Consider the following 26958-nt stretch of genomic DNA (forward strand, 5'->3'; position numbering starts at 1 on the left):
GTATCTCGACGACTGGCTGGTCCGAGCTCAGTCCCGTCAGCTCGTGATAGAACAGATGGCAGAAATTCTGTCTCTCTTTCAGCGGCTTGGTCTTCTCATCAACACCGAGAAGTCCACTTTGCTCCCAACGCAGCGGCTGGAGTTCATCGGAGCGGTTCTCGACTCCACGGTTGGCAGGGCCTCTCTTCCCCGCGCCCGGCACCAGACGATGACCTCCATCATCCGGAATCTCGTCGCCTTCCCGACCACAACCGTGCGCTCCTGCCTACGCCTTCTGGGTCACATGGCCTCCTGCACATATGTCACCGCATATGCGCGGCTCCATCTTCGCCCCTTCCAGTCCTGGCTCGCGACGGTGTACCGGCCTCATCGAGACCCCATCGACATGGTGGTCACGGTCAACAGGACGGCCCTCGACTCCCTCCGCTGGTGGCTCACCCCGGAGGTCGTGTGTGCGGGGGTCCCGTTCCATCCTCCTCGCCCATCCGTTACGCTGACGACGGATGCCTCAGCGCTCGGTTGGGGGGCCCACCTGGGCGAGCTTCACACCCAAGGCCTTTGGTCGCCCCAGGAACTCGCGCTACACATCAATGTCCGCGAGCTCCGTGCCATCCGCCTCGCCTGCCGGACCTTCTGCTCCCACCTACAATGCCGTTGTGTAACAGTACTCACGGACAACACCGCTGCGATGTACTATGTAAACAAGCAGGGCGGAGCCCGCTCTTCTCCCCTCTGCGAGGAAGCGATCCTCCTGTGGGACTTCTGCGTGACCCACTCCATTCACCTAGAAGCGTCTTTTCTTCCGGGAGTGCAGAACACGCTGGCCGACCATCTCAGCAGGTCGTTTCTCTCCCACGAGTGGTCCCTTCGTCCCGACGTTGCACATACGATTTTCCAGAGGTGGGGGTTTCCCCGGGTCGACCTCTTCGCCTCCAAGGCGAACAGGAAGTGTCTCCAGTTTTGCTCGTTCCGAGGTCACTCGCCGGGCTCTCTGTCGGACGCGTTCCTGTATCCCTGGCAGACTCATCTCCTCTATGCCTTCCCTCCTTTTCCTCTCGTGCACAGAGTGCTCCAGAAGCTGAGGAGGGATCGAGCCACCGTCATACTCGTGGCTCCGGCCTGGCCGAGACAGCATTGGTACACCCTGCTGCTCGAGCTCTCCGTTCGGGATCCCATCCCCCTCCCGTTATGGCCGGACCTCATCACGCAGGACTTCGGCAGACTCCACCATCCGAACCTGCAGTCCCTCCATCTTACAGCCTGGTAGCTGCGTGGTTGACCCACGCAGAGAGGGACTGTTCGGCGGCCGTGCAGCAAGTCCTGCTTGAGAGCAGAAAGCCTTCCACTCGCTCCACCTACCTGGCGAAATGGAAGAGGTTTGCGCTCTGGTGTGACCAACGAGGGCTCAACCCTTTCGTCGTACCCGTCCCTACCATCTTGGACTACCTTTGGTACCTTAAGGAGCAAGGTCTGGCGGTCTCCTCCTTGCGGGTACACCTGGCAGCGGTGTCCGCTTTTCGTCCTTCTTCTCTGGAAGGTCGCTCCATCTTTTCCAATCCGATGGTCTCCCGCTTCCTGAAAGGCCTGGACCGATTGTACCCGCCGGTGCGGCGTCCGGCCCCAACCTGGGATTTGAACCTCGTCCTGTCCAAACTCATGGGTCCGCCATTCGAACCGATGGCCACGTGTTCTCTTCTTTACCTCTCCTGGAAGACGGCCTTCCTCGTCGCCATAACATCGGCCAGACGAGTCTCGGAGCTCCGGGCTCTGACGGTAGGTCCGCCATACACCGTCTTCCACACAGACAAGGTGCAGCTTCGTCCGCATCCGGCCTTCCTGCCAAAAGTGGTCTCGGCTTTCCACCTCAATCAGGACATCTTTCTCCCGGTCTTCTTCCCGAAGCCCCATGCCTCGCCAAGGGAACAACAGCTCCACACCCTCGACGTCCGTAGAGCGCTCGCTTTTTACATCGAGCGGACGAAACCTTTTCGGCGTTCTACACAACTCTTCATAGCAGTCGCCGATCGCATGAAAGGCGAGCCGGTCTCTGCCCAGCGCATCTCCTCCTGGGTAACTCAGTGCATCAGAGCATGCTACGAGCTGGCTCGCGTGCCCCCGGGCCGCTTCACCGCTCATTCCACGAGGGCGCAAGCCTCGTCTGCCGCCTTCCTGAGCCAGGTCCCCATCCAGGACATATGTCGAGCGGCCACATGGTCTTCGGTCCACACCTTCGCCTCCCACTATGCGTTGGTGCAGCAGTCTCGAGACGACGCAGCCTTCGGCTCAGCAGTTTTACACTCTGCCACGTCTCACTCCGACCCCACCGCCTAGGTAAGGCTTGGGAATCACCTAACTGGAATGCATTGGAGCAATCACTCGAAGAAGAAAAGACGGTTACTCACCTGTAGTAACTGTTGTTCTTCGAGATGTGTTGCTCCAATCCATTCCAGACCCGCCCTCCTTCCCCACTGTCGGAGTAGCCGGCAAGAAGGAACTGAGGAGCGGATGGGCCGGCTGCGGTATATATTCAGCGCTATAGCGGCGCCACTCCAGGGGGCGCCCAGCCGGCCCGCCGGAGTTGCTAGGGTAAAAATCTTCCGAAGAGCCGTGCACGCGCGGCGCGCACACCTAACTGGAATGGATTGGAGCAACACATCTCGAAGAACAACAGTTACTACAGGTGAGTAACCGTCTTTTTCCCTTTCAACTTTTGGGACCAATTGCTCCCATACATTTGCATATAGCTCCCATTAACTCCACTTGGCCGTCAGTCTTTACTTTTAAATATTAAGGGATGGCTTGTGAAGCCCTTATTCACAGTGAATCACAGTCTAGCCCTAAGCACGGGGATAGCAATTTGAGACCAATGAATGCAGGCAATGCTTAGTAGTCCATATAGGAAGATATTGGTTAGTTTATTGCTGGTATTTTTGTTGAGCTGGAGGGGCATTTTCTTCTTGGTTCTGTTTTTAATCTGTTAATCATATTTACTCTTCTACTGTATTTTGGTCTGCTGTATGCACTTAACACCTTCTAACAAAAATGTGATGCTTTATATGACATGCAAAAAGTTTTACAAGAGTCTCCTTTGTGACATGGTTTTTTATGGTTAAAAATAATTTAAGGTCATTTTGCTTATTTTTCATGTTACAAAACAAGCAAGTATTTTTAACTTGTGAATTTTCTCAGTTTGTTAAAACTTCTGCAAACATCAAGACTATTACAACTTGCCAGGAGCTAGAGGACCGCATTTAGGGTCTGATCAGTTGCCCACTAAAGTCAATGGGAGAACAACTGCATTGGTTTCAATGAGCATTGGATCAGGCCTTTAAAGTGGCAGAGCAAATGGCTGAGAGGTGGTGAACTATCATTAATCAGAGCTGGGTGTTCAGAGTTGTTCAACTGGTGTATTGAATTCAGCTTCTTGATCTCAGAATGGCCTTTCCTATTGGCTGCTGGCCACGTAATGCAGGGTCGCATCATATTGTTCCTTATACCACGAGCTGCCAGTGAAACAGATGAGTATAGAGCAGTGAATTTTGGGATATGCAATCCCCTAGTCAGTTCAAGGCTGATTTCTGTATCTAAGACATGACAGTCTGGAAGACATGGACTCTCTGGGCTGCATTTGGCTGCTTGGCCAAAGCCTGTTCACACCTACGTCATCTTTCCCCTAAAACAGTGTTTCCCAAACTTGGGACGCTGCTTGTGTAGGGAAGGCCCCTGGTGGGCCGGGCCGGTTTGTTTACCTGCCGCGTCCGCAGGTCCGGCTGATCACGACTCCCACTGGCCATGGTTCGCTGCTCCAGGCCAATGGAAGCTGCTGGAAGTGGCGCGGGCTGAGGGACGTACTGGCCGCCACTTCCAGCAGCTCCCATTGTCCTGGAGCAGCAAACCGCAGCCAGTGGGAGACACGATCGGCCGGACCTGCGGACGCGGCAGGTAAACAAACCGTCCCGGCCCGCCAGGGGCTTTCCCTACACAAGCGGCGTCCCAAGTTTGGGAAACACTGCCCTAAAACATCCACAGAAATACCAAGAAAGAGGTTATTAAATGGCACTACTAGTATGAGTAAAGGTTGCAAGATCAGTCTCTAAAGAGCTTCCGCTTCCACAGGAAGGTTTACTTTTCCTATAACATGGCTTGATCCATAACCCTCTGATGTCAATGGGAGTCTTTCCATTGACTTCTGATGGGTTTGAACCATGCCCATGGGTTGTTAAAAATTTATAATCACGTTTTTTAAAGGAGCATTGTTGGTAGTGGGGGAGGGTTGACTCCTCATATGTACTTTAAAAGCATTTTCAAAGACTAATGCCTGGTCTACACTAGGAATATTAGGTTGAGTTGGTCCATGGTGTGAAAAATCCACACCCCTGAGCGGTGATTTTTGAGCTGAACTGAATCTTCTGTTGACTTTGCTACTGCTTCTCAGGGAGGTGGATTACCTAATCAATGGGAAAACCCCTCTTGTCAGGGTAGGTAGTGTCTATACTGAAGTGCTACAGTGGTGCAGCTGTGACAGCACATCTGTGCCACTGTAGTGTTTTAGAAGGACACAAGCCCTAAATTACTGTTGTAGTGTCTTAATGACAACTTCAGGACTGATCTTACAACCCCTTACTCCTGTGTGTAATGCATAATCCTGAGACTCAGGATTACAATGGGTCTCATCCAAAACCTGTTGAAGTCAGTGGAAAGACTCCCATTGGCTTCAGAGCTGTGGGTCAGGCCCTAAATTAGAGAGGATCTGATCCAGGTGAGGATCCAGAATCTGTTACTTAATTATATTATTTTGCCTCATGATCACCCTTATGCACACACAACTCAGGGAGTAAAGGGTTAACTTGGAATCATTGTTTTTAAAACTTCTGGGTTTGTAACTGTGCTTTTGAGAGTATAAAAAATAACCCAATATAATTGTTTCAGAAACAAGTCAAAATTCTTCAATAAGCAACGACGCAGCAGAAAAAGAAAAGAGAGGATTTCTGGGATTTTTCAAAGTTAATAAAAGAAGCAGCAAGGTAAGGGTTCTGCAAACCATTATCTATTTTATATCATGCTACAGAATTGTTTTCTTTCTACCTTTATTTAGGGTGCCTTTTATATTTCTTTCAAGGATTTGTTTATCCACAAATGTATAAACTACATTCAAGCACAACCATTTTGATCAACAAGTCCATGGGAAGGAGTGAGCAATATTTAATGGCCATTCTTAAGAGGGTCTGATAAGTGGAACACCATGTTTTAGATTACAAAAATAGTCTCAGGTGTAAAATCTCAATATCCAAAAATCCAATACAATTCCCACATGCATTATATTAATATCAAACTGTGATGCACTGACAGGCTGGAGAAGTTTTGCTTTTGGGAATAGAGTTAAAAGTGAGCTGGACAAGAATTAAAAAATGGGTTTATTTTGGTTTTGCTGAAGCCTGAAAGATGTGTTTCTCAATTTTAAAAGGCAGTTGTCCTGGCTGCTAGGCTTTTTTACTTTAGAAAGATGAGAAGTCTCAAATCCAGCCCTTAATTGAAGTAGTTGGGTGTGTTGAGCATTTAACAAAACACATTCTCTTCTAAATGTTAAGCTTTTGAGTTCAATAGGCATTAACAATGATAAGCAGTTTCAGATAAGTCACTTCCACGAGGGCTTGGCTACACTTGAAAGTTACAGCGCTGGTCGTGCAGCTGTGTAGGGACAGCGCTGGTGTGTGGCCACACTCACAGCTACCAGCGCTGGTGTGTGGCCACATTTGCAGCGCTGTTGGGAGTGATGCATTATGGGCAGCTATCCCAGCGTTCAAGTGGCAGCAACGTGCTTTTCAAAAGAGAGGGGTGGGGTGGGGCTGTAGTGTGACAGGGAGTGGGGGGAGAGAGAGAGAGTGGATTTTTGGAGCCAACACTGTGTGTTTAGCTTCCTGCCTTGAAAAATCAGAAAATGTTCGCGACCCCTTAGTCTTAACTCTTAATTGCAAACAGCCTGCATCCAAACGGACTCCCCGCTGTTTCTCTGTCAAGCAAACACTCACTCCCTGCCTGCCTCATTATCTCATTTGATTGTTCACAGCCAGGTACAGATTGATCAAAGCAAACAGGAGCTGTGTTATAAGCAGCTCCGGGATCAACGGAGCTCCCTGTTCACAACAAAACAAAGAGAGGCTGTATAACAAAACAAAGAGAGTAATTTATAAAAGCATTCTGGGATATCTGCTAATACCCTGGAGGCCAATAACAGCGCTGGTGTGTGTCCACACTTGACGAGCAGCGCTGGATCACCAGCGCTGCAATCGTTACACCCCAACCAGACCACGTGTACAGCCAGCGCTGCAGCCAGGGAGTTGCAGCGCTGGATGTGCCTTGCAGGTGTGGACGGTTACTAATTGCAGTGCTGGAAAGCCTCCACCAGCGCTGCAGCTTTCAAGTGTAGCCAAGCCTTCAGTAACTCAAGCCTGATCTTCACTAGAAAATTAGATCGGTTTAACTGTGTCAGTTGGGGTGTGAAAAATCCACACTCCTGAGCCATGTTGTTAAAATGACCTATATCCCTGTGTAAACTGATGTAGCCTGTCTCGCAGAGAGTTGGATTACCTGTGCTGACAGGAAAACCCCTCCCATCGGTGTAGGAAGTGTCTATGCTGAAGCGCTGCAGTGATGCAGCTCAGCTGTGCCCCTGTGGCATTTTAAGTGTAGATAAGCCTTCAGACTTTTCTTCCTTTGAATCTGTGATGTCAAGAACCTGCCAGTTCTGCAGACATCTATCCATGCCTCCAGGAAAACCAGAATGGACAAGGTCAACATTTCTATGAGCGCAGCATAAAAAAGAAAGGGAAGAACTCAATCTTTCTTTATACATGATAAGAAAGTGGAAAAAAAACCAAAACATTATTTGCTTTCTTTTCTAGTTACCTTTTACAATGAAGGGCCCAGTCCTGCTTCTATTGAAGTCAGTGGGATTTCAGTTCCTTGGGTGGAGGAACAAGGCCTTAACTGGAGATAGGATGCACCAAGAATTTGGAGTCTAGTTAAATCCCCTCTAGCAGAGACTCTTCTCACAACCTCCTCAAGGACTCTTTGATGTTCCTTCCACACAATAAATTCTTTCTCTCAAGACCCCTCCATCTCAATAGCCTCCTGTTTTCTTATTGACTCCCTCAGACCAAGCATGGATCCCAGGATACTGCCTTAATCCACTCTTGAATGAAGGGTACTGTATAGCAGGTGTGGCCAAACTGTGGCTTGCAAGCCATATACAGCTCTTCTACCATTAAAGTGCAGTTCCCAAGCCCCCTGCCCCATTCTCCACCTACTAGACTTGCGGGGGTGGAGCTTAGGACCTCTTCTGTCTTTCAGTGAGGTATACACACCCCAGTTTGTAAATTCATATGGGGGCTGGGTGTGTGTGAATCACAAGGATAGCGCACCTAAGACCCCACTCCTTCAAAGAGATGCATGGGCAAACTCTTATGCTCCTGCAGCATCTCATAAAAGTTAGGGAGACTCCTTGTGGGCATAAGTCCACCTATATGTATCCACTTGCATGTAGTGGATAGCTACCATAATTCCATGTTAAGTTAATAGGAGCTGTGTCTGTTCAGCCTCTGAAAAACCAGAATCCAGAGGTCCCACACTGAGCAACCTAAAATGGAGGCATCCAGTGTTAATGGGCTCTTTTGAAAATCTGACCTTAGATAAGCATGTAGCGTTCTTATTAACAAACCATTCCATTGTGACGGGGTAAGGATGGTGATGTAGTGTCAGAGCATAAGTCATTAATAACCAACACTGATAAGAGTGTGTTTAGGAAAGAACTTGCATATGTACAGCACATTTTTTGTAAGTGCAAACTTATACTAGAAAGTTTATATTGTGCATACACAGCAGCCAATTTTATATATTTTTTTAACTTTATTAATTTCTGCCCAGCTGCAGTGTTGCCAAACCCAAGCATTCCAAAATCATGAGACTGGCTTAAAAATCATGAGATATTTAAAAATTAATAAATTCGGGGGCTCATTTTCTTTGCTACCTTGTTTCTGAGCCTTAGGGTGCACTGGGGTCAATTTTTTAAAGCTTTTCTTTACAACTATGAGAGCTGGAACCTTTTTTCTTAAATTAAAACTGAGTTTCTCAGCTAATCACATGAATCCTGGTGCTTTTAAGAAAAATGTCAAATATTGGTGAGACTCACAATAACACTGTGAGAGTTGGCAACACTGTTTTTCAACTGAGGTCATTTTACACATTAAGGGTGAAATCCTGACCCTGCTGGCAGTTTTGCCATTAACTTCACTGGGGTCAACATTTTATGACAACTGTCAGATTTCAAGCGTTTTTAACATAACCGAGGAGGAAAATGTAGCAGTAACTTTCTGAAAGGGAAAAATGGGATAATAAAGTACTACAAAGTTCACCCTGGTACAATACCAGGGTAGAAAAGGAATACTTAGTTTCATGTTTCTATAGCCCAACATCTCAATTGGTCCTAAGGCAGGAGCAGTAAACTCAGAAGTTGATAAATATATTTGATTAACTATTACTAAGAAATATGTGCTTGTACTTCACTGGTATTTAGCTTAAACCCAGCCAGTGTCCTAGGGTCAAATTTTCTAAAATGCTCAATTAGGCTGTCAGAAGGTTTCAGCAACCACAGTTGGGGTCAGATATTTGTAAGAGTTTAGCACCCTGTAGCTCCCATTGAGAACAATGGGAATTGCTGGGTGCTGAGTGCTTTTGAAAATCTGTCCTGAGTTGAGCTTCTGGACCCATCTGAAAATTCTTATTGGTGACACCTGCAAATTGGTTGTTTTAAGGGATGGGAAGCAGGTCAAGCAGGGGTTGCTATCCTCTATGATAAAATTATCCCTACTTTACAGGTAAAGAACTAAGGCACCAAGAAGACTTGCCTGGCAGAAAGTATATAGCAAACCAGGGAACTGAACCCAGGTCTCTTAAAGGGAGATCCAAAGCCTTAACTGCAGGACCATCCTTCCTCTGGAGGGCTTGTTTATAATATATTACTATGCATATAATTTTTACTTTAAAAAAAATCTCTGCTGTGAATTGTATGCTCTTGGTATTCTACTTGGTTCTCCTCAGGTTTGACTTGCACCATTTCTATTATTACAATCCTGGTTTTATGACATCCACCGGGGATGGGGATGAGATTACTCATGAGCTATGCAGGATTCCAAACTCCTTTCTCTCTCTAATGTTCATAAACTAGGGACAAAAGAATAACACATTCTTGGCTATTATTTTCAAAGGAGCTTAAAGGAATCCCAGTCCTGTTTCTAGTCTTCACTGGCTACAGTCTGAGAAACCAGACACTTCATAAATAAAGCATGAAAAATATATTTAAAAAATGCAATTTACAGTTCTTTCCTGATGCTAACACTGAAGATAAGCAATTTCTATCCTTTACAGTGGTCTTTCTCAAGTCACAATTCTCTTGCCTTCCATTCTCAAGATTTCATTCAAGACGTGATTCACTACTTGATTTTCTGCTTCCCATGTATTTAGATTCATTCTGATTTGCACACACTTTACACTTAGGGCTAGATTGTATGCTTTGCACAAAGCCCTGCATAAGGGAGCCAAACGCAGCTGCACCAGCTCTACAGGGACCACAGGGCTGCTTATTGCTCTACCCTGCAGGCTATTGTGAAGGGGTTGCAAGGCCACAGCTCAGTGTTTCCCCACCCCTCTTTTGGCTAGTCTGCTCATTGGAATCAGCAAAGATGAGTAGTACCTTGTCACAGAGACAGATGTTGTGCTTGTCCCTTGCACGTTCCCCTACCCCTGTGCACCCAGGAGAATCAGTGGCAATGTGATCCTTGTTCTTCAGTATCCATTTTCTACTAGCTCTTCTTTTCTTTTGTCGTGCTGAATAATTCCTGCATTTGTTTGTTTTTTCTGCTCTTCCTAGGTCTCTCTGTTCATCTGTTTCTCTGGCCTTGGCTATATTAGGGAGATCTTGCAAACTAGTCAATATTTCTTTTAAAAAAAGAAGTCCAATGCAGCTGTGCTAGTTGAATGCCCTGGCCTTGCCCAGATTTGGTGCTTTGATTTGGCACAATTACGCCTTGTTTTGTTTGTTTTTCCCACATTGGTATAGGCTGCTTGTTTGTATTGCAGACAGAAGATCGTTTGAGGATGGACGGTAACTATGGGGATGAGGATGGTTTTAGTTCTGCAACTGCTAGTGAAAGGAGCTTGGATGTAAGTACTAACATGGCTTATAGATGCTTTTGCTGCTTCTGCCTCCTTAGACTGTTCAGATCAGCAGATGCTATTCCAGCTGCTTGACTAAAAAAAGTAGCAATAGTGCGCTTTATAGTGTGGTTGCCCCAATCCTTGGATGTCTTAACACACAGTTCAGGCTTTTCTGACCACCTAAAATGCAACATGGGGTCTTCAAATAAAACTCTCAATGACTTCAGTGTAGCCTGGATTTCACCCAAGGACTTTAATGCTGAACTGTGTGCAAATAATAAGTTTAATTTGTGGTCTGGTGCACTCCTTTTTGGTGCATCAGTGTGGCTCCTAATACTTTTATAAATAATTTTTTGCTTTTGTTTTTAACATTAGAAATATCAGGTCCTCTTTATGATAGATGACCGTGGCAAGATAGTTGGAGAACCTAGACACTAACTGATTATACCAGATATCAGACTAGATGCTCACTGTTGTCTCTTTTGGCCTCATAATCTGTGAACTAATTATTAATCACAATAATTACCTTTTTGTTGGAGGACCTTTCAAAATCTTTAGAAGAGGATATTGATGACATCTCAGATGACTGAAACATGAGCCTGAGCTCTCACAGTCCCTTAGTGAGACAGGAAGGAGTGTCTGGGGAGGTGATGCTCAGGCTGAAACTGCAGCTCTTTGGCTAAGAGGAAGGGGTGGGAAGAAAATGTCAGATCACTGAGGCAGAACAAATGATAGAGCAATTCCAAAATGGCGACAGTTGTGAAAAAGAGGCCAAGACAGGAGAAATGGATGGAACACATATGGCAGGGCTGGGTGCAGGGCCGGCTTTAGGCCGATTTGCCCGATTCCCAGGAATCGGGCCCTGCGCCTAAAAGGGCCCCGCGCCTTAGGCGCCTTTTAAAAATTTTTTTTACTTACCCCGGCTGCGGTCTGCTCCAGGGTCTTCCGTGGCCCCGCTACCCTGACCAAAGCCCCGGCGGTAGTGCGTCTGCCCCACAGCCCCGCTCTCCCAGTTGGAGCTCTAGCTGGAGCGCGGCAAGCCCTACCCTGCAGCCCTGCTCTCCCGGCTGGAGCTCCGGGCCCTTTAAATAGCCCCAGAACCCTGTGGTAGCGGGGGGCTCCGGGGGCTATTTAAAGGGCCAGGGCTGCAGCTGCCTCTGCCACCCCGGTCCTTTAAATAGCCGCCAGAGCCCTGACGCCCCCATGCATTCCCCAGGGCTCCCGCGGCTATTTAAAAGGTCCGGGGCGGGGTAGAAGCAGGGGAGCCCTGGGCCCTTTAAATAGCCCCCACAGAGCCCTGGAATAGCGGGGAGGTTGGGGGCTATTTAAAGGCCGGGGCTCCAGCTGCCTCTGCTGCACCCCCTGCCCTGCTCACCAGCCCCGCCCCCCTGCCTGCAGCCAGCCCTGCACCCCCTGCCCTGTCTCCAGCCAACCCCTGCCACACCCTCCGGCAGCCCTGCCCAAAGCCAGCCAGCCCCCCACACACCCCTGCCCGCACCAGCCCTGCACACCCTGCCCTGCCCGCCCTGCCCGCACCCAGCCCCACACCCCCTGCCCTGTCTCCAGCCAACCCCTGCTGCACCCTCCTGCCTGAAGCCAGCCAGTGCCGCACTCCTCTGTCTCCAGCCCTGCCAACCCCTGCTGCACTCCCCTGTGGTCCTGCCTGAAGCCAGCCCACCCCACACACCCCCTGTCTCCAGCCAGCCCTGCACCCCTTGCCTTGCCTGCAGCCAGACCCTACCTCCAGTCAGCCCCTGCCCTGCCTCCAACCAGACCCATGTCCACTGCTGCCCTGCAGTTCCCACGGCAGTAACCCTGCACACCTGCTTCAATGAGGGAGGCAGGGAGCAGCTGGGACCCACACATGAGCACACCCCCCAGGGAGTGGCGGGGACCCACACATGTGAAACAGCAGTCATTAATAACCAATCAACAGCATATATGATGCAATGTACATAATATATAATTTTATTATTTATATAGTTATGGAAAGTAAATAATACATGGAAGAAATGAAAGGCTTTTTTTACACTTTTTTTTTTTTTTTAGTCATCCCTGCCAGGGCCCCGCCGAAAATGTTCGAATTGGGCCCCGCACTTCCTAAAGCTGGCCCTGGGTGGGTGGATGTTAGATTTGAAAACTGTAGTTCAATAAGTCCAGAGAGAATTTTCTCAATCACAGGGGCAGGTACAGCAAAGGTAATGATGGTGTTACAGGATAGGTGGGGTATAGACCATATTTTCACTTCAAAAAGGGTATGTAAAGTCCTAGAGGAGGCAAAGATGGTTTTTATATGGCTGTAACTAGTCAAAGTATACCCCTGGTAAGGGGTATAGAGTTGACTTCAACTAGGTACATCTGGATAACACCTATCCGTGCCCTGTCTACACAAGGATTTTACATTGAGACAACTATCTGACTGTAAAACACACTTTTTTGCAATAAAGACATAGCCACAGTTCCTTCGTTTACACTTTGTGCTATCCCTTGGCCTACATCCTTACATTTCTTTTTGACTGATCGAATCACACTTTATGACACTGGAAGAAAAGAACAGTTTTAAAAATTACCTCTAACACTAACTATTTATTTTAAAATCACAACAATATAACTTTAGGTACAAACAAATCTTATAATCAGAGGTACTGTGCCAATGTTCAATAACTGGAACGTTTTTAGGTCGAGTGATTAATCCTTTATTTTTTTCCTCCAAAGAGCAATTAATCTTCAAGTACAATGTGGGCATTGTTCACTACTTCACGCTTTTGCAGCTAGCTTTCTATGTTATTTGCTATGGTTCTCATCCTGATAAAATGTATGGACATGCTTAAAATAGAAGTATGAAAGTTGTTCCTCAGAAAATTCATATAATGAGACATGTAAGTAGTCTGCTCAGCAGTATTGCATCTCCATCTTAATGCATGTATCTGAAACCAGTGGGAAAAACTTCAGAAAAGAGCTGCAATAGCTTGTGGTCTGGAAACATGCCTTTTATGGTGTGCCTTCACTATATAAAAAAAGGTGATAACAAAAACAAGGTAAAATCTAGGCAGTTTGTAGTTTTAACATGAGTTAGCAGATTGTGATATACCCCTTAACTCAAATTGTTCACGTATGAAAACTACAAATTGTCTCGTCTTCTTTAGGGTTTCACCACTTGAAAACTAACAAAAGTAAAAAACACCTGCTGACATTATAGCCTAAAGAAACTCAAACTACTTAACTTGACAAAGAGAAGGGTACGAAATGACTTTACCATGGTCTACATGGCCTTACATGGAGAGAATATTTCTAATAGTAAGGGGCTTTTTAATCTAGCACTAAGTCATAACAAAATCTGATTGCTGGAGGCTGAAGTGAGAAAAATTCTCCCTAGAAATAGAGTGCAAATGTTTTACACTAAAGGTAATTAATCATTGGAGCAAGTTATTTAGGGGTTCTGGTGGATTCTCCATAATTTGATATCTTTAAATAGAGATTGGATGTTTTTCTAAAAGATATGCTGTAGCTCAGCCAGAGCTTGACACAGGAACTACTTGATGAAACTGTACAGCCTGTGTTACGAAGCAGGTCAAACTAGAGATCAAAATGATCCCCCTGGCCATAATATCTATGAACATCCAACATCAGTGAACTGTAGGTATTTTTTTTATGTAAAGGAGACAGAATGAGCTATCACCTTGTTTAGACCCTAGAGCTGATGTGTATTGGATCACTTTGCAGTTTTGTTATATTTTTTCTATTTTGTGTTCTTGCTAGTCACTCATCATTTTTCAAGTATATATACTTGATGGGAATGGTACTTAATTAATATGGATTAATATTAATAATAATAAAAACTGCTTTATTGTAGCTTTTAAACTCTAGATTCCAATAATACATTTCTTTCTAACTCAATCATTGCATAGTATGTAACACCAGACATCTGATAGAAAACTAAATCTAGTCTTAGGATAGTTGAGAGTAGACATATATAGCTTTGCTAAAGTATATATGACCACAAACTCTGGTTTCTTTACTGTTTTTTTTTAATTACTCTCCTTTCAAATGAATGATTTATGAACGATACAGGCTGGCAGAACTAAGAGACTGGGGGCTCTGATAATACATACATTTAGGAAAAAGTAAGATTTGGTTACTAAACATTGTGAAAATCCTCTTAAGTATAGCTTGCCCTTTATTTTATGCTTAGTAATTATTTTAATTACTATTTGTAAAGAATAATAGTTGAGCATATTATTTGTGACCTGCAGATGTAAGAAGGGCCACTCCAGATCAGTACATGGCAGAGGAACTTCTAGGTGCTTAAGAAGATGGAGTTAATGACTCCATACATGACACTTTTCCCTGTGAGTCAGTGTCCACCCCACTGTGGCACTGAGTAACCATCATTATTTAGATGTGACATAAAACCAAGCTCATGATCACTTGCATTAAAGATTCCATTACACTCTTTTTGTTTAAGAATAAGGGTATTAATTCTGGTGTCCTAGCCAAATTCCAGCTCAGCCAATTACAGTCTACCTATTTACCTGCCTACCTACCTATCGAAATTTCTGCATTTTTAATTAGATACGATGTTGCTTTTCATTTCAAGTCCCAGTTTCTCATATAGTCTTGCCTTGTAGAACAGCTGCTCTAACACACTGCAGAGGTGGATGCATTTCAGTAGTCAGTGAAATTATCATATATATAGCTCCTTATGGGCCAGACGCTGAAACCCTTATCATATTGAATAACAGCTTACTCCACTAATGGTCCCTTTGAAGTAAAGTACTAATTGGTATGAGTGAGGACATCAGGGTCAGCCCTAAATTAGAAAGATATGTTGGGATCCTATAGGCTGAGAAGTGTTATAAAGGAAGATATTAATTTTCTCAAAATGTTCTCTGTTAAGTGTTTCCTCTACTATAATTCCCTTTAAGGCTCCCTTCAGAGTTATTTGCAATTCTGTGTCGTCCTCAAGGCATTTTGCATTGCCCCAGAGCATGGCTTTCAAATTTGGTGCTGAGCCACCAGGGTGAGCAGGTGCCGGAGCAAAGGCAAGCTGGTATATGCTCTGGACCTGCAAGGAGGGGATATCTTCCATGACTCTTCAGAGATTCCCTTCTGGGTGGCATAAGGGAAAGCAATGTTGGGCCCATGAGGGAGCTTTGTTCAGCATTGGCTGCCAAAGAAAAGGTCATTGCAATGTCATGCCTTTGAGGGGTAAGCGAGTGGAAAAGAGGGTTTTGGAAGCTCCTGGTCAATGCCCTTTGAACAGCAGAGCTCTATCTACAATACTCATATGGCCCCTATTACTATAGTATCTGAGCACCTCACACTCTTTAATCTGCTGATCCTCAGAATACTTCTGTGAAGTAGAGAAGTACAATTATCCCCATTTTGCAGATGGGGAACTGAGAAAGTGAGTGAGCTGGCTGTGGTCAAACAGGAAGTCTCAGGTAGAGCAGGAAATTGAACACAGTTCTCACAAGTCCTGGACCATCCATCCTCTCTCTACATCAATGGTCTCCAGTCTCTTTACTAAACTGAACTGTAGAATAAATGATAATTCTAGGGTATGAGAGCCAGGCGATATGGAGAAATGGAAGGTAACTCTACAAAATGAGAGATAGTGAGAGCTTATTCAAGCAAAGGTTGTATACATAGGCGCCAACTTTCCCCAGCGCTGGTGGGTGCTCGCGCCCCCCCCCATCCTTGGCCCCGCCCCAACTCCACCCTTTCCCCACCCCTTCCTTGCCCCCAGTCCAACCCCTTCCCCACAGTCCCTGCCCCAACTCCTGTTTCGCGGCGCAAGCGCTGGGAGCTGGGGGGGAAAAGCGGGCACGTGGCATGCTCAGGGAAGGAGGCAGAGGTGAGCTGAGGTGGGGGAGCGGGGCAGGGAGCTTCTGGTGGGTGCAGAGCACGCACCAATTTTTTCCCGTGGGTGCTCTAGCCCCAGAGCACTCACGGAGTCAACGCCTATGGTTGTATATTCATATTATCAGTCAAACAGTCTTCAGTGTCATGTTTATACAAATTTGTTTGGAGCCATTAATACCACCACCAAGTAGTTAGTCATTTACAGGATAAGGGAAAATTCTCTTTTAAATCAATGGGGGGAATCAGACAAAATAAACGAGACAGGACATGTATTGCTGGCATCAGTAAAAATAAGGGGAGATAAAGGTAGGAGGAAAGTGTAATCCCACAGAGATATAGAATGTATACAAAGTAAGAGAAGAAAATTCTGCTTAGTGGTCTGCAGCACCCATCAAAAATAAGGCTTCATTATAAAAGTAAAAGATTGTATAGGAATAAAGTAATTATTCTAAATGAAACAAAAATAATTTCCCTCATTGTGTGCTGGATCTGTCAGCTCTGTGCAGAACTGAAAAACAGACATGCATAGGCCTAATATGATGTTTTGTAAAGTGAACAAATTACTGAAAAGTGTGTGTGTGTGTGTGTGTATGTATGTATGTATATGTATATATATATATATATATATATAGTATGTATTTACATGCAAACAAACATGGTAGTCAGAAGTCACAACATATTTGGAACAGTTTGTTATACTTCTCTTTCTATTCCAGTGGTTCTCAACCAGGGGTATGCATATCCCTGGGGGATCTTCCAGGGAGTACATCAACTCATCTAGATATTTGTCTAGTTTTACAACAGGCTACATAAAAAGCACTAGCAAAGTCTGTAGAAACTAAAATTTCATACAGACAATGATTTGTTTATACTGCTCTGTATACTATACACTGAAATGTAAGTACAATATTTATATTCCAATTGATTTATTTTATAATTATATGGTACAAATGAGAAAGTCCGCAATTTTTCAGTAATAGTGTGCTGTGACACATCTGTGTTTTTATGCCTGATTTTGTAAGCAAGTAGTTTTTAAGTGAGGTGAAACTTGGGGGTACACAAGACAAGTCAGACTCCTGAAAGGGGTACAGTAGTCTGGAAAGGTTGAGAGCCACTGCTCTATTCAGAAGGATTATTGTCTTTCAGTTGGAATTTAGAACAGCCTGCAAGAAATGGGAGAATAGAGTAATTTTTGCCACATGGTGTCACTATCCTCCAAAGAACAGCTAATCTAAATGAAACCTGATACTCCTACCAGCAAGAGCTAAAATTAGTTATGTTTATTTTGGAGGGTCCTAATAGTTTAATAAATCACAAGGAAGCAACGTATCCCAAGTGCTGAATCACATATATCTCTAATGTGGAATTTGTTTATGTTATAAATCAGTTTGGAAAAAAATACTTAATAAAAACACAGTCAGGCATTTTGTCAGAGGTTTTGAAACTTCAGCACAAAATCTTATCACACAAGGTTTCTGTGGTTTAGGAAGATGATTTCAGAAGAATAATGTTCAGAGATTTCCTTCAGCACATACCGAGCAAGCTTTTTAAAATCTGGCCTTCCTTTGTATGCCTGAAGTTAGCCATTGTGAATAATTTGAGCCAACTAATCTTGTTATGATGCACAGTCTCTGATAGTTCTGTGTCTAAAATGACAAACAGCATCCGCTAATACAGGGGTCTCAAACTCAAATGACCCCGAGGGCCGCATGAGGACTAGTGCATTGGCCCGAGGGCCGCATCACTGACACGCCCCCTTGCTGCCCCTGGCCCCACCCCCAATCCACCCCTTCCATGAGGCCCCGCCCCTGCCCTGTCTCTTCTCCACCTCCTCCCCTAAGCGCGCGGCTCCCCGCTCCTCCCCCCTCCCTCCTGGAAAGTGCTAAGCGCCACCAACAACTGTTTGGTGGCTTGGCGGCGGGGCACTTAGGCGGCCCCGGCGGGTCTCGCTTCCCTTCCCCCCCCCCGGCCCGGCCCGGCGGGTCTCGCTTCCCTTCCCCCCCCGCCCGGCCCCGCCCCGCCCCGGCGGGTCTCGCTTCCCTTCCCCACCCCCGGCCCGGCCCGGCGGGTCTCGCTTCCCTTCCCCCCCCCCCCACGGCCCGGCCCCGGCCCCGGCGGGTCTCGCTTCCCTTCCCCACCCCCGGCCCGGCCCGGCGGGTCTCGCTTCGCTTCCCTTCCCCCCCCCCCACGGCCCGGCCCCGGCCGCTCCCCCCCCCCCTTACCCGAGCGCGTCTCCGGCGAGGCCTGAGCTTCATCCCGCTCAGAGCCGCATGGTGAGGGGGCGGGGCTGTGAGCTCCACGCCGAGCGCAGCGCTCAGCCCAGAGCTCCCAGCCCCGTCCCCTCCCCACTCGGATCGGGGCGGGGCTCAGGCGCTCGGACGGAGACGCGCTCGGGTAAGGCGGGGGGGGTAAGGGGGGGGGAAAGGCTCCAGGAGAGGGGCGGAGGCGGGAGCCTCCGCTTTTCTCTTGGGGGCCCCTGCGGAGCCCGGGGCCCGGGGCAAATTGCCCCCTTTGCCCCCCCCTCTGGGCGGCCCTGGGGAGCTCCGCGGGCCGCAGGGAAGAGCTCCGCGGGCCGCATGTTTGAGACCCCTGCGCTAATATGAACTCACAAGCACAAAAAGTGAGGTCAGCTTAAGTCCAGTCTGAAAATCAAACCCATGGTGTTATTAATGTGCATTACCATGTTTTATATGTGCCAGTCTGTTATTGTGTATTTGTATGAGTTTATATCAATATTCACACATTACAGCACAGTACAACTCTAAAATATGAAGTAGGGTTGATTTGTAGTGGAAAACTATTGCACTGGTGTTTGAAAAAGTAACCAATACTGGTATTTAATAGCTAATGCCACAGTTTGTGGATATTGGTAACCATTAGTGGTCACCTTTTAAGTTTTTCCTATAAACAAGAAATTCCAGAACATCTGCCAACCTTTTAAAAATATTTTTTGCTCTTAATATGCTGCAACTTCTGTAACCTCCATTAAGGGTTCTGTTGTCCTCCAGTAGGACATGTGACTGTTTCAGCCAGTAGCAAAGCTCTCACAGTAATAATGGTGACCATGTTGTAAATAATTGTTTGTTTCTGTTTACACTTTTTGTTTTTATTTTTGCAATTTCTCACCCTCCCATTCACTTTAAATTCTCTCCTTCTCCCCACACACAATTTTTCTTTAACAGAGTTTGTCTAACCAGCAGCAGAAGAGCCAGAAAATGTTCTCCAAAAGCTGCAGGAGATGGGAGTTGTCACCATTTACCTAATGTTATGAAAGGTTTCAGAGTAACAAGAACAGGAGTACATGTGGCACCTTAGAGACTAACAAATTTATTTGAATAATCTTTCGTGGGCTACAGCCCACTTCATCGGATGCATAGAATGGAACATATTGTAAGGGGATATATATAGTAAGGCGATATATATACACATACAGAGAACATGAAAAGGTGGGAGTTGCCCAACCAACTAATTAATTAAGAGAAAAAACTTTTGTAGTGATAATCAAGATGGCCCATTGCAGACAGTTTGACAAGAGGTGTGAAAATACTTAACATGGGGAAATAGATTCAATGTGTGTAATGGCTCAGCCATTCCCAGTCTCTATTCAAGCCCATCAAGTTAGGCTAAATTTGTTAGCCTCTAAGGTGCTACAAGTACTCCTGTTCTTTTTGCTAATGTTATGAGTGTCTGTATATAGTTAGTTAGTTAACAGATAAGGTGCCAGTAGGTGGAGCTCAAGCACATGTACTCTAGTTTCTGGGTTTTTCAGGACTAAGAGTATGTTTACACTGGAGCAGGAGGTATAATTTCCATCTTGGTTAGACATATCAGCTCTAGCTCGGATTGAGGTAGTGTGCCAAAAATAGAAATGTGTCTGTGGTGGTGTGAGCAGCAGAGGCTAGCTACCCAATTACCTAACTCAGATTTCAGATGGGATCTTACTCAGGGCAGATGGCCAATTGTGCCGTCATCTCCCAGTCTTTTCCCCCACACACACTGTTTTGTGTCCTAGCCCCCTGCAAGTCCTGCTGTTGTACCCTCTACAGCTGAATCATGCAGCTTTCTCCTCCAGGCTTCCTGGGCCCAACAGGAGGGTCCTTGAGAGTACAGGAGAGGCGGTCTCCTTTCTGTCATTTCAGGTGCCCAGACACTCACACAATACACAGCCCACAACAGCTGCAGTTACAGGGAAGGTGCTGCTGAGCCCCAGACTGGAGCACGCCCAGTACTCATGGAATCATCTGGGAATTTAGCTGCTGAAATCTAAACATCTCTGCTGAGCATGTGCAAACTGTGGTTTTTCAAAAGTTTGTAATCTGGCCAAATTTAGGTGGATTTTCACGGGGACAGCAAAAGGCCACCGCTCTGCTACTTTAAGTCCTTGCTCGAAAACATGGGGTGCTAGAGCTTTTCAAATAATTATTTTAACATGGGAAAAACAACATATTTTTCCCTGGCCTCATTCTCAGAATCAGCTGAATTGTTTTGGCTGAAATTTTCCAAAATAATTCAGCCTGACAGACACCCAGCATGGCAAACTTCAACCCAAAGAATTTGTTTCACACAATTTATAAGTGACTGAAAACAGGGTCTTATTTTGGGACGTGTACAGCAAACTTAGTAGCAGGCAGTACGATCAGCCCTGTCTATAACACAGTGTCGCCAACCCCAAGCCTTCAAAAATAATTTGTCTGCCCTGCCCCAGAAATCAGAAGAATGGCTAAAAAACCATGAGATTTAAAAACAATAATGTAGAGGTTCTTTTTCTTTTACCTTCTGATTTTTGAGCATTTATGATACATTCAGGTCACATTTTCAAGCTTTTCTCTGCAATCATGGTGGCTTGAAGCTTTTTTTTAAAATGACTGGTGAGATTCCTTTATAATAATTTGCCTCCAGGAGCTGGCTCTTTAAGTAAAACATCAAATACTGCAATACGCAGGATAAAATCATAGAGTTAGCAATGCTGTGCATTGCTTTCCTACACAGTAGACTCTCAGAGTCCACCTGTTCATTGTTCCCTGACTTGTAATTTATGGATGGAATGCCAGATTGCCTCTGGACACTAGGAGGTTTAATATCTTTCCATTTAGTTGTTGCTGTTCCAGAAGCATTTCAGCAAAAGCTGCTCCTGCAGTGATTTTTAATTAAAGTCATTTTAAAGAAAAGACCCTGCAGTGGCATTTTCAGGTGAAGAAGAGGAGAAAGGAGGGAAGGGGAATGGAAAAGACTAAGTTTCTGATTCACTATTATGTTGTTCCACCTTTTCACTGAAATCAGTGATGTTGAGTAAGTGCAAAGCTGAAATAAAGCAGCAGCAAATCAGGCCCATGTTTTTTGTTTAATTTGTGTGTGTCTGGCTATTATATATTTTATTTAAAAAAAAAACCAAAAAACAGAAAGACAAAGCGATTAATTCCATTTGATAGTTTCTGGTGCCATCTCAATCTATTCTAACGCTGCTTCTTTGGTATATGACATTGCCAGAAATCCCTTAATGGCAAAATAGGCTTGTAATTCACATTCACACAGTGCTCAGTGCAATTGGCAAAAGTATAGGGGTGTTGGAAATAACACCTTTAAAGACAAGTGTACCTTAGGGTCAAGGTTTGTGATTGATTTTCTACTATTTAATATATAGTTTCATAAAAAAAGATTTCTCATATTTCTGTGTATGTAAGATACAGTCTATATTGGCTATCTAAACTTTTCCTTCTAAGGCTTAAAGTTCCTAAATATTACTACTGGTAATAAACAACTTGTCTGTTACTGCCCTTTACTGTATGTAGTGAGAACTGTTTAATTGTGTGTCATAGGCCATATATTGCTAATATGCAATGGAGAGTCTCCTTTTCTTCAAGTGATAAAGGCCTATATCTTTGGAGCAGAAGACTGAGTCATAGTCACATGTTTATTATATTAGTATAAAATAATCATAGGTGCGGGTGCTGGGGGTGCTGCTGCACCTCCTGTCTTGAAGTGGTTTCCATCATTTGCAGGGTTTACAGTTTGGTTCAATGAATCTCAGCACCCCCACTATACAAGTTGTTCCAGCACCCCGAATATAATTATGAGTATACAGAATTTAGATAAAATACAGTTTTTTGCCTTTGCTGATTATATGAATTATTTTCCATCCAAAGAGCTATAGAATAATGAAGCTTGAGCAAAAATTCCATTTGGTTGTTTTCCAAATACTTGCATGGATAGCGCAGACTCAATTTCATTAAAAATATTAGAGAGCAATATCTTATATATTTTACATAAAATGATCTCGTGATTTGGGCATAAATTTCACACTGTTCATTGGTAGCATTGAGTTACTTGGTAATGTGTGAAATTATGTGTTTCAGCAAACGGCAGGGGAGAGAGGATTTGCTGACAGGACACAATGTATTTCACTTTGTGGGAGGAAGAATGTTTGTCCAATTGAGCCTTAGAGCTGTGTTCTCTCTTTGATGCACAGGGGAGTTACGTAACTCTGACTGGGCCATATACTGTCTTCAATCCTGCCTTTGACATCCGTGGGAGTTGTTCACATGGATCTAGGGCAGTATGACGTTAATGAGAATTATGTGAATACCTCCCTTGTACCTCGGTGTGAGACTGGATTTTCTAGGATAAGGTAGCTCACAGCCGAAGTAGCCATGTGACAATTTTTTCTTAGTTTCTTGACTATCACCAAACTAGATTTTATTGTTCTTGTATCTGTAAACCTAACACTGGCCTTGCCCTCACAGAGCAGAGTCAATGACTAAAGCTTTCTAAACGATTCAGGACTTTCTTCCTATTCCTAGCATCCTTAATTTAAATGAAGACATTCTATACAACATTTTGTGAAAGGAAGGAGGAGAAATAGGAAACAGTACATTGCCTGGAGGGGAATCTATACACTTTTGATAGCATATTCTGATCCACCCAGGCTCACTTCTGTTCTTGAAATGTGTTTTCTTACATGTAACAACAATTCCTACTTGAATAGAACCTTTCAGCAAAGGATCTCAAAGCATTTCACAAACTTCAGATTGCACAATAATCATGTGAGGGAAGGAAGCATCATTCCCATTTTATAAATGGGGAAGCTGGAGGGGAGATAAGAAACGTGGTGTGGTCAAGGCAAGTAACATAGGCACTGGCCCATGAAAGCACTTAAACAGCATCTTAACTTTAAGCATCCGAGTAGGCCCATTGACATATATTATTATTTGTTAATCTATTGTGTTACTGCCTAGGAGCCCTAGTCATGAGCCAGACTAGGTGGGTGGGATAGCTCAGTGGTTTGCGCATTGGCATATTAAACCCAGGGTTGTGAGTTCAATCCTTGAGGAGGCCACTTAGGGATCTGGGGCAAAAATTGGTCTTGCTATTGAAGGCAGGGGCCTGGACTTGATGACCTTTCAAGGTTCCTTCCAGTTCTAGGAGATTGGTATATCTCCTATTATTATTAACCCCATTATGCTAGGTGCTGTACACAGAACAGAAAGACGGTCCCTGCCCCAAAGAGCTTACAATCATATGCTTAACGTTACGCACCTGCTTAAGTGCCTTGCTGACCCAGTATCATAATGAGCCAGAAATAGAATTCGGGTTCCTGACTCCCAGTCTCCTGCTGTACCCACTTGCCAGCGCTCCCTGTCTTAACCCTGGGAAATTTTGTGTTGAGAGTTTTGCGCAGGATGTTTTTAAAGCAATGTAAAATGTAAGGATTTTTCTCCAATTATAACAATTGTTCCTTAGTTTTGTGCAGCACTACATACTTTCAGATACAGGGTTTGATTCTGATCTCCCTTACACTCGTGTGAACTTGGTGTAACTACACTGACTTCAGTGGAGTCACTTTTCATTTATAGTTGAATAAATGAAATTAGAATCAAGGCCACAAATTGCAACAGCGGGCTTGCTTTGTAAAAATCTAATGGCAATGTATTTGACACAAGGGGAAGAGGGGGGGGAGTAAGAAACATTTAAAACTATTAATCAAGCAGCAAGCTTTTCTTGCCTTCAGTCTGGTAAATGTACAGATGAGAGATACTGTGCAGAGACTGTTTCTGTACAAACAGAGAAAACCCTTCAAATGTAAACATTTGAGCAGCTGGCATGGGAGATTAGCAAAACAGTAGTGGGCGGAGAATAATAGTGGATAGTGGTGCCATCTAAATTTAACTAATGCTAGGTAAGTACCTTGTTCTGGTACAAGGGGTATAGATCAGAAAGACTATATTACCTGAACCTAAAACTACTGATGAGTACACAAGTCAGCACAAGTAATTAACTTGGCTTTTAAACTAGTATTTAATTAAAATTACCTCTCTTTTCAGAAGTACCCAAATGGAGAAAAATTAGTAAAAGTCATTATGGGCAACCAGATTAGACTAATAACAAAACCCAGCACTTCTTTAAAATTGTGCTTGTGATTGTTAACGGTTTTGACATGTTCAATTTCTAATTTTATCAGGTTGAATATTAAATAAACAGATAGCAACATACTGGAGCACCACACTAGTTAAGATTCAGAGGTTTTGATTATACCAGTTATCAGTGTTTTCAGCTTTACCAGTGTTTAAGATAATCCTCTGCTTTCCTCTAACAACTGCAGAACAAGATTATGCATGTGTGTATCTGGTCATGTTTTCCCTCACAATTTGGTCACATTTTACAAACTGCATTGAGCTGCAAAACAGTGTACAAGCTGTCAAATCCAGATCAAGATACTTGTGTGTGTTAATATTCAAAATCACTTGATCCATTTATAAAAAATGTGTCCCTATGGCCAAATTCTGCCTTTTTGTAGATGTATCTGCTTAACCTAGTTCTAGATCTCTCTCTGTAGCTTATATGGGGATTGTTACCTCATTGCCATGGCTGTGAGTAAAATTTCACACTTTCCTCTTCTGGGAAGGATTTTTTACCTCATATTATGCAGTCAGCCATAGGGAAGCCTTACTTTTTTTTCCTCCATGCATGATCATACTGTGGCTTATATCGTACGGTTCTAGATTGTGGGGTCACCACAAGCTCTGTGTAAAGGACAGCACATTGCTGCTCTTTCCCATGAGCAGATCAGGGACAAAATTATGAAGCAAAGTAATAATTTGGATCCTGACTCCCTTTCCATGTTGGCAGCAAGGTTCTGCATGGGAGGAAGAGTAGCATGCCCTCATGCAGGGGAATGATGGGGTGCTTTATACTTCATCACTCCCCTGGCGGGGTGTAAAAGTGGGCTTGCAACTGAGTCCACTTTTTAACCTACCATAGATGTTTCCTCACAGTCATGAAGACACAGTGAGAGTCTCAAAATGGGCCCCCTTTAACAAAGTTGAATTAAAATGAAGGCGGTTGATCACACTTAAAAAAGGGAAAGAGGACTATGCCCATTCTCTTGTTAAAGGAAGAAGCTTAACCTTTTTTGTGAACTCAACAATGAAAATAGAAATAACAGTGTTACTGATATAATAAGATTCCAGGATTGTCACCTGTGTGTCACTATGAAGCCTAGAATGTCAGTTGAGTCAGTGTGAAGTGATGGAAACAGCTGCAAGTGTGGTTGAGAGCTCATTTTGTTTAGAATATCAGGTTAAATCATCACTGGGATTCACTGTCTGTTACCATCCAATATTTATGTTCTCAGCCATTTGACTTTACAAAATACACCTGTGCGGTGTACAGCTGCAGAAAGGCAGGTATCTCTGCCATACCAAGAGTCCTGAAAACACTGTGATAACAACCAAATCACCACCCTTACTATACAGCTACTTTGCATGAAACAGTTTTGTTGGTTGTATGCTGACTGTACGGATGATGGATTGCTTGGCCCAACTACCACATCCATTTGACTCAAAGTACCCCAAACACACTTGGGCTTTCACAGCAGCACACATCCTTCATCCACCACTCACACAAATAAACACAAAATCTTATAGCACAACACCACTGACACAACTCATTACTAATCTCCCAACACAAAAACACAACCAGCAAGCACAATAACCCCAAAGACACACAGCCCCTCACACCACCTCATGCACACCCCTCATTCACCACCTGTAAAATCAGCACAAAATCTCTCAGCACAACACACACACACTCTCCCATCCTTGCTCATACTTTGCATAATTGGTCTTTGCAAGAGTACATAAGAGGGGAAGGGCTCAGGAGCTTCTCCTTTCCTCCCTGCCACCCCAAGATCCAGTCGTCCAGTCAGAGACTCATCCCTCCTGCACCCTCCTCTAGGGCAGGCCATTGCAAAAGGAATGGTTACACACACACTTCTCTCTCTGAGAAGCTGGCTGTGGACAGAGAATTGACCAGCATAACGCACTCACTCTTCCTGCAGACCCTGGAGCTCCCCCATTGGTGTGGTTCCAAACTACCCCCAACACAACTCTGTTGCCTAACAAGGCCAATGTGGTTGAGCATTTTTAAAAGATGTTTCACTTTCCCCAGGTGTTTCCTTGGTAGGAATTAAATAGTAAAACCTGAAGTGATTACGTATATTAAAAGAATAAGAGCTTTTTGTCTTCCAGTTATTGGGCTTTTAGGATTTTGTATTGGGATTGGCAATATATGGTGGCTTACAGTGGGACCATTGGCACAGTCAATTTACAGTGGCCATTGGAGGCCTGACACAAAGCTCATTGAAGTCGATGGAAAGGCTCCAATTAACTTCAGGGGCATTGGATTTTAAGGCCCTTTCTGAGCTTCCAGGAATTGTCTACACTAGGAATTTCTAGAAAACCACCCGTGCTCCCTCCTGTTCAGTTCAGTGCAGTGAACACCGTGGCAGTTTCTGGCTATCTTAGCACCTCGGGGCTTAATTCCTTGTTGGTGTGCTATTGACGCAGATGAGCAGCTCATATTGGTTAATTCTCTTCATTTAAAAAG

General features: G+C 44.7%; 1 protein-coding gene across 8 annotated transcripts in view; it reads left to right on the forward strand.

The window, feature by feature from the left end:
- COBL (cordon-bleu WH2 repeat protein) overlaps positions 1-26958 on the forward strand; it is a 268039-nt gene that overhangs the window by 99070 nt on the left and 142011 nt on the right. For 6 of the 8 annotated variants that reach the window (XM_045004528.1, XM_045004534.1, XM_045004532.1 and 3 more), the window contains 2 exons: positions 4930-5024; positions 10135-10218. In XM_045004528.1, coding sequence (XP_044860463.1) covers positions 4930-5024; positions 10135-10218 — 179 coding nt within the window. The remainder of the gene's footprint in view (positions 1-4929; positions 5025-10134; positions 10219-26958) is intronic. The other 2 variants (XM_045004533.1, XM_045004535.1) reach the window with 1 other exon arrangement.

Source organism: Mauremys mutica, chromosome 2 (assembly GCF_020497125.1).
Source record: "Mauremys mutica isolate MM-2020 ecotype Southern chromosome 2, ASM2049712v1, whole genome shotgun sequence".
NCBI classification, from domain to species: Eukaryota; Metazoa; Chordata; order Testudines; family Geoemydidae; genus Mauremys; species Mauremys mutica.